The sequence below is a fragment of the Manis javanica genome, chromosome 10, assembly GCF_040802235.1.
Source record: "Manis javanica isolate MJ-LG chromosome 10, MJ_LKY, whole genome shotgun sequence".
NCBI lineage: Eukaryota > Metazoa > Chordata > Mammalia > Pholidota > Manidae > Manis > Manis javanica.
The window spans coordinates 52,241,398-52,255,356 of NC_133165.1; the positions used below are offsets into that span (position 1 = coordinate 52,241,398).

A 13,959-nucleotide genomic window follows, 5' to 3' on the forward strand; every position below is an offset into this window, starting at 1 on the left:
CTTCTCTTCAGGGTCTAGGTTTCAAAGACTGTAGTTCAGTCTTTAAAAGTGATTTCCAGATTTTGAGAGGTGATAGTCCCAGAAACCCGCTATTTTTTTTACCCCATTGTCTCCCAGACCCATTATTCTTCATCTATGTGCTTTAAATCTCCCTCCTTTGTTGTTATTAGGGTTTCATCTTGATCTAATTTATTTAGTTTATTCTGGCTAAACTTTAAGTTCCTCTTGACCAGTAATGCTGTAACACACTCGAATATCCAGAGTCTTAAGAAATTAATACAGCTTTGAAGGCAAATACAAGTCATGGAGCGTCCTGACTCTTACCAGGCCATATTCATTCATACCTGCTATGTGTGGTATCCTGCGAGGCACTGGGGTGTAATGGTGAGCCAAACAGATGTGGTCTTTAACCACATGGAGCATATGGAACTTACACACTAGTAAGGAGAGGCAGAAAAAAATAAAGTCTGTTTTTCAGTAGTGTCTTGGCTGCTGCAAAGCTGATTTAATATATAGGTAGTCAAACAAAGCTTATATAATGTGGTTCCTACTGCCCACTGAAACAGAAAAAAAGTGTAATGAGATTGGTATTCATAAACACCAAATTGGTGTTTCTTTATGGAGGGCAATGTTAATATCTATTGCCAGAGTAATTACATTCATACAATGACATTTGGTTTACAGCCAGGATGGTCATGGAGTTAAGCTGTTTATTTTCTGTCTTCATGATAAAAGTTGCCCTTCAACAACATAATTAAGCAGAATGCCAAGCCATAGCTTTTAGCTATCAACACTCCTTTTAACATAAGGCAAGCACGCTCATCCAGTGAGGCTGTGGGGCCATTGTGCTTCACCTCTGTGGAATGAACAGCTGTTCAGCAACACAATCTGCAGGTGGCTGAGGGAAGGCTTGTTTCAATTTCATTCTTGACGTAGTTTTGGACACTTGCTTTTACCCCCAGCTACTACTCTTAAAGACCAAAGTAGGTTTTCTTCACCCTTTTTGGTATTCATTTCTTTTTTGTTTTTTTTAGTTTCCACATTTTTTTATCATTAATCTACAATTACATGAAGAACATTATGTTTACTAGGGTCGCCCCTTCACCAAGTCCCCCCAACAAACCCCATTACAACATCAGCGTAGTAAGATGTAGAATCACTACATCTTCTCTGTGTGGCACAGCCCTCCCCCTACATTATACATGCTAATCATAATACCCCCTTTCTTTTTCCCCCACCCTTATCCCTCCCTTCCCACCCATCTTCCCCATTCCCTTTCCCTTTGGTAAACTGTTAGTCCATTCTTGGGTTCTGTGATTCTGCTGATGTTTTGTTTCCTTCAGTTTTTCTTTGTTCATATACTCCACATATGAGTGAAATCATTTGGTGTTCATCTTTCTCCGCTTAGCTTATTTCACTGAGCATAATACCCTCTAGCTCCATCCATGTTGTTGCAAATGGTAGGATTTGTTTACTTCTTATGGCTGAATAATATTCCATTGTGTATATGTACCACATCTTCTTTATCCATTCATCTACTGATGGACACTTAGGTTGCATCCATTTCTTGGCTATTGTAAATAGTGCTGTGATAAACATATGGGTGTGTCTGTCTTTTTCAAACTGGGCTGCTGCATTCTTAGGGTAAATTCCTAGAAGTGCAATTCCTGGGTCAAATGGTATGTCTATTTTGAGCATTTTGAGGAACCTCCATACTGCTTTCCACAATGGCTGAACTAATTTACATTCCCACCAGCAGTGTAGGAGGGTTCCCCTTTCTCCACAACCTTGCCAACATTTGTTGTTGTTTGTCTTTTGGATGGTAGCCATCCTTATTGGTGTGAGGCGATATCTCATTGTGGTCTTAATTTGCATTTCTCTGATGACTAGTGATGTGGAGCATCTTTTCATGTGTCTGTTGGCCATCTGAATTTCTTCTTAGGCGTACTGTCTGCTTAACTCCTCTGCCCATTTTTTAATTGGATAATTTGCTTTTTGTTGAGGTGCATGAGCTCTTTACATATTTTGGATGTCAACCCTTTATCGGATCTGTCGTTTATGAATATATTCTCCCATACTGTAGTGTACCTTTTTGTTCTGTTGATGGTGTCCTTTGCTGTACAGAAGCTTTTCAGCATGATATAGTCCCACTTGTTCATTTTTGCTTTTGTTTCCCCTGCCCAGGGAGATATGTTCATGAAGAAGTCACTCATGTTTATGTCCAAGAAACTTTGCCTATGTTTTTTCTAAGAGTTTTATGGTTTCATGACTTACATTCAGGTCTTTGATCCATTTTGAATTTACTTTTGTGTATGGGGTTAGACAGTGATCCAGTTTCATTCTCTTACATGTAGCTGTCCAGTTTTACCAGTACCATCTGTTGAAGAGACTGTCATTTCCCCATTGTATGTCCATGGCTCCTTTATCGTATATTAATTGACCATATATGTTTGGGTTAATGTCTGGAGTCTCTATTATGTTCCACTGGTCTGTGGCTCTGTTCTTGTGCCAGTACCAAATTGTCTTGATTACTACGGCTTTGTAGTAGAGCTTGAAGTTGGGGAGTGAGATCCCCCCGCTTTATTTTTCCTTCTCAGGATTGCTTTGGCTATTCGGGGTCTTTGGTGTATCCATATGAATTTTTGAACTATTTGTTCCAGTTCATTGAAGAATGTTGTTGGTAATTTGATAGGGATTGCATCAAATCTGTATATTGCTTTGGGCAGGATGGACATTTTGATAATATTAATTCTTCCTAGCCAAGAGCATGGGATGAGTTTCCATTTGTTAGTGTCCTCTTTAATTTCTCTTAAGAGTGTCTTGTAGTTTTCAGGGTATAGGTCTTTCACTTCCTTGGTTAGGCTTATTCCTAGGTATTTTATTCTTCTTGATGCAATTGTGAGTGGAATTGTTTTCCTAACTTCTCTTTCATTTGGTTCATTGTTAGTTTATAGGGAAGTCACAGATTTCTGTGTGTTAATTTTGTATCCTGCAATTTTGCTGTATTCCATTATCAGTTCTAGTAGTTCTGGAGTGGAGTCTTTAGGGTTTTTATGTACAATATCATGTCATCTGCAAATAGTGACAGTTTAACTTCTTCTTTACCAATCTGGATTCCTTGTATTTCTTTGTTTTGTCTAATTGCTGTGGCTAGGACCTCCAGTACTATGTTGAATAACAGTGGGGAGAGTGGGCATCCCTGTCTTGTTCCCAATCTCAGAGGAAAAGCTTTCAGCCTCTCGCTGTTCAGTATGATGTTAGCTGTGGGTTTATCATATATGGCCTTTATTATGTTGAGGTACTTGCCCTCTAAACCTATTCTGTTGAGAGTTTTTATCATGAATGGATGTTGAATTTTTTTGAATGCTTTTTCAGTGTCTGTGGAGATGATCTTGTGTTTTTTGTCCTGCTTTTTGTTTATGTGGTGGATGATGTTAATGGATTTTCGAATGTTATACCATCCTTGCATCCCTGAGATGAATCCCACTTGGTCATAGTGTATGATCCTCTTGATGTGTTTTTGAATTCGGTTTGCTAATATTTTGTTGAGTATTTTTGCATCTATGTTCATCAGGGATATTGGTCTGTAATTTTCTTTTTTGGTGGGGTCTTTGCCTGGTTTTGGTATTAGAGTGATGATATTTCATAGAATGAGTTTGGGAGTATTCCCTCCTCTTCTATTTTTTAGAAAACTTTAAGGAGAATGGGTATTATGTCTTCTCTGTATGTCTGATAAAATTCCAAGGTAAATCCATCTGGCCCTGGGGTTTTGTTCTTGCGTAGTTTTTTGATTACCGCTTCAATTTCTTTGCTGGTAATTGGTCTGTTTAGATTTTCTGTTTCTTCCTTGGTCAGTCTTGGAAGGTTGTGTTTTTCTAGGAAGTTGTGCATTTCTTTTAGGTTTTCCAGCTTGTTAGCATATAGGTTCTCATAGTATTCTCTAATAAATCTTTGTAATTCTGTGGGGTTCATCGTGATTTTTCCTTTATCGTTTCTGATTCTGTTGATGTTCATTGATTCTCTTTTTCTCTTAATAAGTCTGGCTAGAGGCTTGTCTATTTTGTTTATTTTCTCAAAGAACCAGCTCTTGGTTTCATTGATTTTTTACTATTGTTTTATTCTTCTCAATTTTGTTTATTTCTTCTCTGATCTTTATTATGTCCCTCCTTCTGCTGACTTTAGGTCTCATTTGTTCTTCTTTTTCCAATTTCGATAATTATGACATTAGACTATTCATTTGCAATTGTTCTTCCTTCTTTAAGTATGCCTGGATTGCTATATACTTTCCTCTTAAGACTGCTTTCGCTGCGTCCCACAGAAGTTGGAGCTTTGTGTTGTTGTTATCATTTTTTCCATATATTGCTTGATCTCTATTTTAATTTGGTCGTTGATCCATTGATTATTTAGGAGCATGTTGTTAAGCCTTCATGTGTTTGTGAGCCTTTTTGTTTTCTTTGTACAATTTATTTCTAGTTTTATGCCTTTGTGGTCTGAAAAGTTGGTTGGTAGAATTTCAATCTTTTGGAATTTACTGAGGCTCTTTTTGTGGCCTAGTATGTGGTCTATTCTGTAAAATGTTCCATGTGCACTTGAGAAGAATGTGTATCCTGTTGCTTTTGGATGTAGAGTTCTATAGATGTCTATTAGGTTCATCTGTTCTAGTGTGTTGTTCAGTGCCTACGTGTCCTTACTTATTTTCTGTCTGGTGGATCTGTCCTTTGTAGTGAGTGGCGTGTTGAAGTCTCCTAAAATGAATGCATTGCATTCTATTTCCTCCTTTAGTTCTGTTAGTATTTGTTTCACATATGCTGGTGTTCCTGTGTTGGGTGCATATATATTTATAATGGTTATATCCTCTTGTTGGACTGAGCCCTTTATCATTATGTAATGTCCTTCTTTGTCTCATTACTTTCGTTGTTTTGAAGTCTATTTTGTCTGATACTAGTATTGCAACACCTGCTTTTTTCTCCCTGTTTTTTGCATGAAATATCTTTTTCTATCCCTTAACTTTTAGTCTGTGCATGTCTTTAGGTTTGAGGTGAGTTTCTTGTAAGCAGCATATAGATGGGTCTTGCTTTTTTATCCATTCCATTATTCTGTGTCTTTTGATTGGTGCATTCAGTCCATTTACATTTAGGGTAATTATTGAAAGATATGTACTTATTACCATTGCAGGCTTTAGATTCGTGGTTACCAAAGGTTCAAGGTTAGCCTCTTTAGTATCTTACTGTCTAACTTACCTCGCTTATTGAGCTGTTATAAACACTGTCTGGTGATTCTTTATTTCTCTCCCTTCTTATTCCTCCTCCTCCATTCTTTATATGTTGGTTGTTTTATTCTGTTCTTTTGTGTTTCCTTTATCTGCTTTTGTGGGTAGTTGATTTTACTTTTTGCCTTTAGTTAGTATTTGATTGGTCTGCTTTCTTTGCTGTGATTTTTCTCTGGTGACATCTATTTAGCCTTAGGAGTGCTCCCATCTAGAGCAGTCCCTCTAAAATACCCTGTAGAGGTGGTTTGTGGGAGGCAAATTCCCTCAACTTTTGCTTGTCTGGGAATTGTTTAATCCCTCCTTCATATTTAAATGATAATCATGCTGGATACAGTATTCTTGGTGCAAGGCCCTCCTGTTTCATTGCATTAAATATATCATGCCATTCTCTTCTGGCCTGTAGGGTTTCTGTTGGGAAGTCTGATAATAGCCTGATGAGTTTTCCTTTGTAGGTGAACTTTTCCCTCTCTGTAGCTGCCTTTGAAACTCTGTCCTTGTCCTTGATCTTTGCCATATTAATTATTATGGGTCCTGGTGTTGTCCTCCTTGGGTCTCTTCTGTTGGGAGTTCTGTGTACTTCCGTGGTGTGATCAATTATTTCCTCCCCCAGTTTGTGGAAGTTTTCAGTAATTATTTCTTCAAAGACACTCTCTATCCCTTTTTCTCTCTTCTTCTTCTGGTATCCCTATAATGCGGATATTGTTCCTTTTGGATTGGTCACACAGTTCTCTTAATATTGTTTCATTCTTGGAGATCCTTTTATCTCTCTCTGCATCAGCTTCTATGAGTTCCTGTTCTCTGGTTTCTATTCCATCAATGGCCTCTTGCATCTTATCCATTCTGCTTATAAATCCTTCCAGAGATTGTTTCATTTCTGTAATCTCCCTCCAGACGTCATCCCTTACCTCTTGCATATTTCTCTGCAGCTCTGTCAGCATGGTTATGACCTTTATTTTGAATTCTTTTTCAGGAAGATTGGTTACGTCTATCTCCTTCTCTGGGGTTGACTCTGAGATTTTGGTCTGTATCAAATTCTTCTGCCTTTTCATGGTGATAGAGGTAGTTCTGCGGAGCTGGCGCATGTGTCGGCTCGGAGAACGTCCCTTCTTGCTGATTTGTGGCCTTCCTCTCCTGGGAGAACAGTAACCCCTAGCAACTTGTGCTGGGCACCTGCGCACAGATGGGGCCTCTGATTCTTGCCCAGCCTCTGTGGAGTTAAGCTCTGCGGTTGCTGTGGGCGTGGCTGGCCTCAGTCTGCTGCTCCAATATGGCAGAGCCGCATCCCCTTTGCGATGCGCCTGGTTCTTGCAGTTGTAGATGTAGTCTGGCTGTTGTCCTGTGTCTTCTGGTCTCTCTTTTAGGAAGTTGTATTTGTTGTATTTTCAAAAATATATATAGTTTTGTGAGGAGATTTCCACTGCTCTACTCACCCTGCCATCTTGGCTCCACCCCCCTTCATTTTATACTGGGAACTTTTGTTTCTGATAGGATCTAGCACTATGGAAATCTGTCCTTGTCATTCCTTGGCAGCTTCTGTGGGATCATCATAATTCCTTACAGTGCAGTGGGGCATGGCATCAGAGAAGGTACTTCATCTTGACTCTTCTCTGAGGTTAAGCTTCAGCTGTCTTGCAATGAGGATAATTGAGGGGTCCCTAGCTTCCTGTACAGAGAGGTAAACACAACCTTTGGGACTACACTGGAGTCACATAATCTGATGTTAGCTATAAAGTTTCTGTTACCAATTGGCAGGATGTTAGTACAGGAAGGTCTGTTTTTAAAAAGCAACTTCTTTGTGTTTCTTCCTCTCTTGCTGAAAGCCCTTGTTGCCAGTCAGGGTTCTTCATTGCAAGCAACAGAAGACATTTCTGTTAAGGCACAGCATTTAGAATATTGAGTCTGACAGAATTGCCAGAAAGGCTGGAGAACCAAGCTTGGAAAGTGTCGACAGAACAAAAGGCCATGTATAACTGCCCCTGGAAACCGGGTGCTCCTGTCACTCCTCTGCATCTCCTGCTGCAGATTCAGTGACCCAGGTGGGAGTACCCAATGGCTAAATCTAGTTTGTATGTCATTCCCTAGCTGCTAGGGGTAGGGAGGTGGGTGCCAGTGGATAATGGGTCTTTTTTAACATCCAATTTGGGGGTCTAGGGGCTTACTGTCAAGATGTGGCTCTCTTCCCACCTGCTTGGGGCTCAGACGCTCCATGGTTGTTGGTCATGCTTCCTTCCCTTCTTGTCCAGCACTGCCCTGAAGTAGGTGACCTACCTGTTATATCCCTTTGAGTCAACATACTCTGTATATCCATCTTAAGCATAATTAAAGCATGCTAATTGTGCAGAATTATTTGTTCAACTAATACTGCACAAGGGTAGAAAATTAAAACAGAAGGTTTGATGTTTAATATGGTATACTTTCTATGGAGGGCACGGAAATTGTCAGGTAGGTAAGAGAAAGTAGGTTATTTACTCACTGAGTGGTTTTAATAGTAATAGTCATTCATTTTACTTGAAACAAACATATTTTTAGAGTCCTGAAGAATGGTTCAAATTATAAATGGCTTGTAGCCTCCATCACACCACTGTCTTCAGAAATGCTATAAAAGTGTGATATGCACCATTACACTGCTATTAAGACATATCTTACATGCATTCTTCCTTATGCAAAGGAAACTCACATCATTGAGATGGTCATTTTTATTAAATAAAAGCTGAAGCTTGGTTTTGGTTCAAAATAAAGTAACAGTATGAACTCATACAATGAAACACCTCACAATAAAATCAGAAATGGTATGAATCTTAACTTTACTGACAATTTTTTTCCCCTCTCAGGCGATGTTCTGATTAGTGTTGGCCATGCCAATGTGTTAGGATATACTCTTCGAGAACTCTTAAAGCTTTTGCAACAGATCACCATAGGAACAGTGCTACAAATCAAGGTTTACCGAGATTTTATTGACATACCCCAAGAATGGGAAGAAATATATGATTTAATCCCTGAGACCAAATTCCCAGTAACACAGTAAGTAATTAATTTTAGGATATCTGGGTTGTACTATAGAATCCCTCAGGGTCTGTGAAGGGTCTTGGTTTAATGTGAGAATTGTCCATTGGATCTTGGAAGGATTAGTGAAACCACAATAATTTAGTGGGTTTCTAAATCCTTTTGGAATGTACAATCTGCAGGACTTGATATGAGGCAAAATGACACAGACAAGAGCCTTGAACCTGGAGTTAAGAAAAAACCATCCAATAAGAATTCTACCTGCAACATGCCCCCTTTCCCAAAATCAGCCCTTAATGTGTGCTGTGCATCCCATTTTCCATGTCTCCTGCATACTCAGCTTCTCTGGATCTTTCCCACTCACTAAGCCTTTTAAAGCCTTTACCATCTTAGTGAACCCCACAACTCCACTGTCCTGTCCCTTGACTCTAAACTTGTTGGACGAGTTGTCTTAGATGTTGCCATTTCCTCGGGAGATGCTGTGTCCCAGGCACTCTTCACTCCACTTCAGTCTACGTCTTGCTGAGGCCTCTTCCCAGGGTCACCGACAACCTTCATATTGCTAACTTCTATGCTCTTCTCAGTCTTTATGTTGCTTCGCTTTTGAACAGCATTAGATGCTTTCCAGTCTCCCACCCCCTCTTACAGGAACATCATCTTCCCAGGCCTCTGTGATATACCACACTCCCATGATTTTCCTATTCCTTCTGGTCATTTCTTCTTGGTCTCCTTTTACTCAATTTTGAAATTCCTCAAGGTGTAATCTTTTGCTCTCTTCTCTCAATCTCCTAGGTCACCTCACTGATGTCTGTTTCATTTACTATCCATATATTAGAATTTCTCAAACTGTATCATCTCCAAATTTGTACACTTAAACACCTGATATCTCCATTTGTATGTATCTCAAACCACTCAAATCCATTATGCCTAAAATCAAAACTTAGCTCACCACTGATCTTCGAAGGCCATATCTTACTGGGGAAGTGTTTGCTTAGTTGAGCAAGTCAGAAACTTTGGGGTTGTGATTGCGTTCTCCATCTCCCTGCAACTGCCAATAATCACTTGTCATTTTACCTCTCAACTGCCTCTCACATTTGTCCACTTCCCTCTGGCCACAATCATCACCCCAGTCAGTCACCATTTGGTCTCTCGGGACCTACCCTCTCTCTTTCTTTTTTACACAGAATGATCCTTTTACAATGCAAATCTGATCAAGACATGTTCCTGCTTAGAATCTTTTAAGACCTTTTGTTTTCAGGATAAATGCAAAGCTCTTGCTGTCCAGTTTGGCTGCTGTCTGCAAGCCACTCCAGCCCCATCTCATACTGTTCTCCTCTTCTCTCTGGCTTTCAGCTCCTTTGCCTTATGCTGCGCTTTGCTTCGGGCCCTTTGCACTTGCTCTTCCGTCGGCAACATGCTTAGGACCCTGTCATTACTCATCCTTGAAGGCTCACAGTCAAACTTTTTCCAAGGGGCTTTCCTAAGAGAAGTGTTAAACCCTGTCAGCTCCTCCTGTCATATGCACTCACAGCATCCCGTGTAGCTCCTTCACAACACCTAACCCAATTTCAATTACATAAACTGAAATCAACTATGCTGCCATGGGAGAAGGTACACACTTGACGGCAGTGACTAAGTCTGTCTTGTTCTGTTAAACCTACCACAGGACTTTCATGTGGCTGGGGGCTCGTTTACTTAGTGATTGAAAGTTGAAGTCCAGCTTTGAAGCTCAGGCAAATCACATAAATCTTTGAGAGCTTGTTTATCTGCACAGAGGGGCTGTTCTGAGGATCAGATACATGAGCAAGCTCTGTAGAACATGTAGTCTTTTTCTTTTAGTGACAAAACTACGTGCTCTGATGCAAGAGTGGTCCTTACTAATTCTGATAGATTCCTGACCACTAACTAGTTCCTGCAGCTCGGTGCCTTTGCTTATTGGGCTGGGTGCAAGGAAATACAACCAGGGACTTCACTAACACCAAAAAACAGCTCATACTGCACAGACATTACTGCAGGTTCCAACCTGTGGTCCAAGGGATATATGACCCACACATGTGCTTTGCTTATTTCCTGCATTGTTTTAAGAAGCCATAAAAGCACATTACCTGTAAAGAGCAAGGAGGATACATGGGAGCTTTTCCAGGCGCCAGTAACACTCTATTTCTTGACCTGGGAGCATGGCTACCAAGGTGTTTATAGTTTTTTTTCACATTAAACCTTTTTTTTGTTTTTCTGTATATTTCAGAAATTTTAAAATGACGAATATTTGAAAAATCAGAAGATGAGCTTGCATTCCCACATGGTGACAGTGTACTCAAATTGGGTAGCAAATGTCCCTTTCAGATCAGGCACAGACTGGGGAAAGTATTTTCCCCCAGTAACCAAACCAAGCCTGATTTAATTAAAAATCATTAATGGTAATAGTGGACACTTACTCATTGCTTACTATGTGGTGATGGGTGCTGCTGTACAAGCATACCATTTAATCCTCACACCAATTCTTTTTATTCTGATTTTACAGAGGAGAAAACTGAAGCCCAGAGAGGTGTGTAAATTTGCCAGAGGTCATAGGCTAAGCGATACAGATCTATCTCTAGAGCGGCAGTGCACAATAAGAACTTTCTGTGATGGTGTTTAAGTATTCTGTATCTGTGTGTCCCATGTTGTAGCCAATAGCCACATGTGGCTATTAAGCACTTAATATGTGAGGATTTGCAAACCAAGGAATTTAAAATTTTATTCAAGCTTAATCAGTTTAAATTTAGCAGCCACACATAACTGGTGGGCCCTGGATTGGGGAGCACAGCTCTTCAACCTGAGATCTTACCCATTCACTTATTGAACAACTATTAAATACTCTCAGCATTTTAATTACAGAGTTTGACATTCAGAATATTAAAGTCTAAGGATGGCAGATTGACTGTTCAAAAGCGAACAAGAGCCAGACACAGAATAGCACAACTTAAGTATGAGGCTAAAATCCACAGACTTCGGAACAATATTGAACACATTGTGAATCTCTTTCTTAATTAAGCACAGTGCTTAAATCTAAGGTGTTTTAGTAACTTATGTGGAAACGGGCAGAAGAAGGGAAAGGCTTCTTTCACAGACCTGGTATGACCTTCCTCAGGAGCAAATGGAACTGTGTGCACAATGGAGAATATTCCATATAATGCTCTGGGTAGGCCTAATCGCATAAAAAACTGTTTCCAGCCAACCCTGGCTTGTGGCTTTATCACCTAATGCCAGTTTAAAAGGAATCTGGCCATACCCCGTCCTTTATAGTTACCTAATACACAGTTACAGAGGATACCCTTTGAAATCTGAAAACCAAGGGAACTTGAGTTTTTTTTCCACTCATGTGCTACTCAGAAAGCTCTAGGCATGTCTGAAGGCAAACTGTTCTAGTTCTGAGATCTTCCGATAATCTCGTTGCATAGCCCTAAATCAAGAACCAAAGAAAATCACACAATTTAAGCTAGTGGCTTTCTGTAAAAATGAAGCAATACTATTTGGATATTATCAGAAGGAATAAACTTAGGAAAAATTGTTCAAATTCTTGGGGGCAAATAAAACAAGAACACCTCCAAGGGTATTAGTGATAGCAGTAATAATTCTGAGAGGTTAGGAGGGGTAGAGAAGAAAGTGATTTCCTATTTCCTTTGAGCAGGAATGTACCAGAGATTCATAATCATAAAGATCTTGCGATCTGCTAGGCAACAGCACTAGGATGAAGGGGAGTAGGTGACAGACAGTATTTGTTCAGGAAAGTAATAGCAAGCTCAGGTTCTCTAGGCAGGCCTATACGAGGCCTGTAGTTGCTAGCAGACAGGATCACCCAAGTTTCAACAATCAAAAGAGCAGTTAGGGCAAGTCACAAAAAACAAAATCTTTAAAAATTTTTGGATGACATCAGAGGTGGAATAATGAGGAACATCTCGGTAGACATCCACATCTGTAAACTCAAAAGTGAGGCAAAAAATGAAGCTCAGAAGAAAATAACAAGACTCAAAGATTTACCAGTGACTAACATGTTGAATACCTGTGAGGTTTACTATTTCCTAACTTCTCTGGAGATCAATAATATTGTTATTGCTGACTATGTGACCCATGAGAACAGAGTTCTACAGAAGTGGTGGCCAGGGTGGAGTGAAATTAACCCACCCTTTAAGGCCTGCTAGTCTTCTGGGCAGTAGTCTGGTTTAAGTATGTGCAAAGCTTTTAAAAATAATGTGCAATAATTTAAGTAGAATTTGATTTACACTTAGGCTCCTAAAATGAACAATTTCAACAACAAAGAAAGGTAGTGCTAAAGCTAAATTGTATCCTATCTTTTATGAGCAGGCTGTAAGACATCTTGTTAGGGGAAAATCAAAGTTCAGGCATTAAGAATCCATTTCATTCACTATTCTCTTCATTTCAGCACAACAAAGAAAACTGAACTGGCAAAAGATGACTCTTTCACAAGCAGCCATGAAAATGAAGATGTAATTTTAGAAAAAAAACTTATGTATTATAAATATCCACAGTCCACTGGGCATCAACCTGCAAGGAGACCAATGTCTATCTCCAAAGAATGGCATGGATACAGAAAGAAGAACCAAACTCTTAGTGTGGGAAAAGACATTGACTGTGACGTGATGATTCATAGAGATCACAACAAAGAAGTGAGAGCCCCTGCTCCTTGCTGGACTATGGTGAAGCAACACAATGAAAGCTCCTCCTCGTCCTCAGCCTCCTCGATCTCAGATGCGTTTTGGCTGGAAGACTATGCCCAAGTTGAAAAGGGCAAAAAGAATCAACCTGTATCAAAAGTCAGGCAGTAGTTTGCAAATCTGTGATCACAGGAGCCTTCTTGAGAACATCCAGTTTTTGTGCATTCCATGTACAGGTTTGCTATACTTACAGAAATATGTGCAGACTTACCAGTTATCTTTTACAAATGGTAAAGCCTCCAGAGCCCGTCTCCAATGTGATATCCAAAGACTTCCTTGGGTCTCACAAACCTTATTCTCTAAACAGTAACACCGTTCAGATCATTAAGACCCTCCTTTCTGAAAAGGCCTTATCTTTTAGAAAATGCAGCCGAGGAACCCAATATCAGAATGTGTGAACATAATAGAGAATTTTACTTTTTAAGGTACTACATTTTTATTTATTTAGTTTTTCTTGTTTTGTAAACTTTAAATGTCCTACTTAAAACAAGTAAGAGAAATTTTTTGGCTGGTTGTTCATATTAGAATTTTTTCCCCTCTTTTCAGCCCTACTTTTATTTTGAATGTTGGGTTGATAATTATTGGAAAAAGACTGCATAGATAAACAGATGGGGAGAAGGGAGCAAATGAGAGACAGACAACTGTCACAGTAAAATAAGTCAGACATATAAAATAAAGCAGTGGGAATACAGGATTTAACTAACAGGGAATTAATATTTTTCAGAAATTACTCCTATTACAAAAAGAGGCAAAAAGGGGGTAAAACCCAGATCATTTAATTGCTTTTACCCAAGGACAGATTTTTAACTGCTTTTAAAGAGCCGTTAATGATAATCTGGAAGTATTTACAGTGAGAGCTATTAGCCTTACTTTTAGTAGTGGCTGATGCTTCTCTATCCTATTATATTCCTGTTCTCATCTAAAATAGCATCTAAACAAAGATCTCAGTGTATAATAAATACTTGCTGATTA

At 39.4% G+C, this 13,959-nt stretch overlaps 1 protein-coding gene across 1 annotated transcript; it reads left to right on the forward strand.

Annotated features, from left to right (window-relative positions):
- The first annotated feature begins 7,899 nt into the window (after positions 1-7,899).
- Positions 7,900-13,835, forward strand: PDZD9 (PDZ domain containing 9). Its single transcript, XM_036992231.2, has 2 exons — positions 7,900-8,290; positions 12,696-13,835. Exons 1-2 carry the CDS (start codon positions 8,016-8,018, stop codon positions 13,096-13,098), a joined length of 678 nt encoding a protein of 225 aa, XP_036848126.2. The 5' UTR covers positions 7,900-8,015; the 3' UTR covers positions 13,099-13,835.
- Positions 13,836-13,959: the final 124 nt, after the last annotated feature.

Excerpts from the sequence above, each read along its gene's own strand:
- PDZD9 (XM_036992231.2), top strand. The coding sequence starts at position 8,016 with ATGAACTCATACAATGAAACACCTCACAATAAAATCAGAAATGGTATG. Across the intron at positions 8,291-12,695 it reads ACCAAATTCCCAGTAACACA|CACAACAAAGAAAACTGAAC; the intron begins GTAAGTAATTAA and ends TCTTCATTTCAG.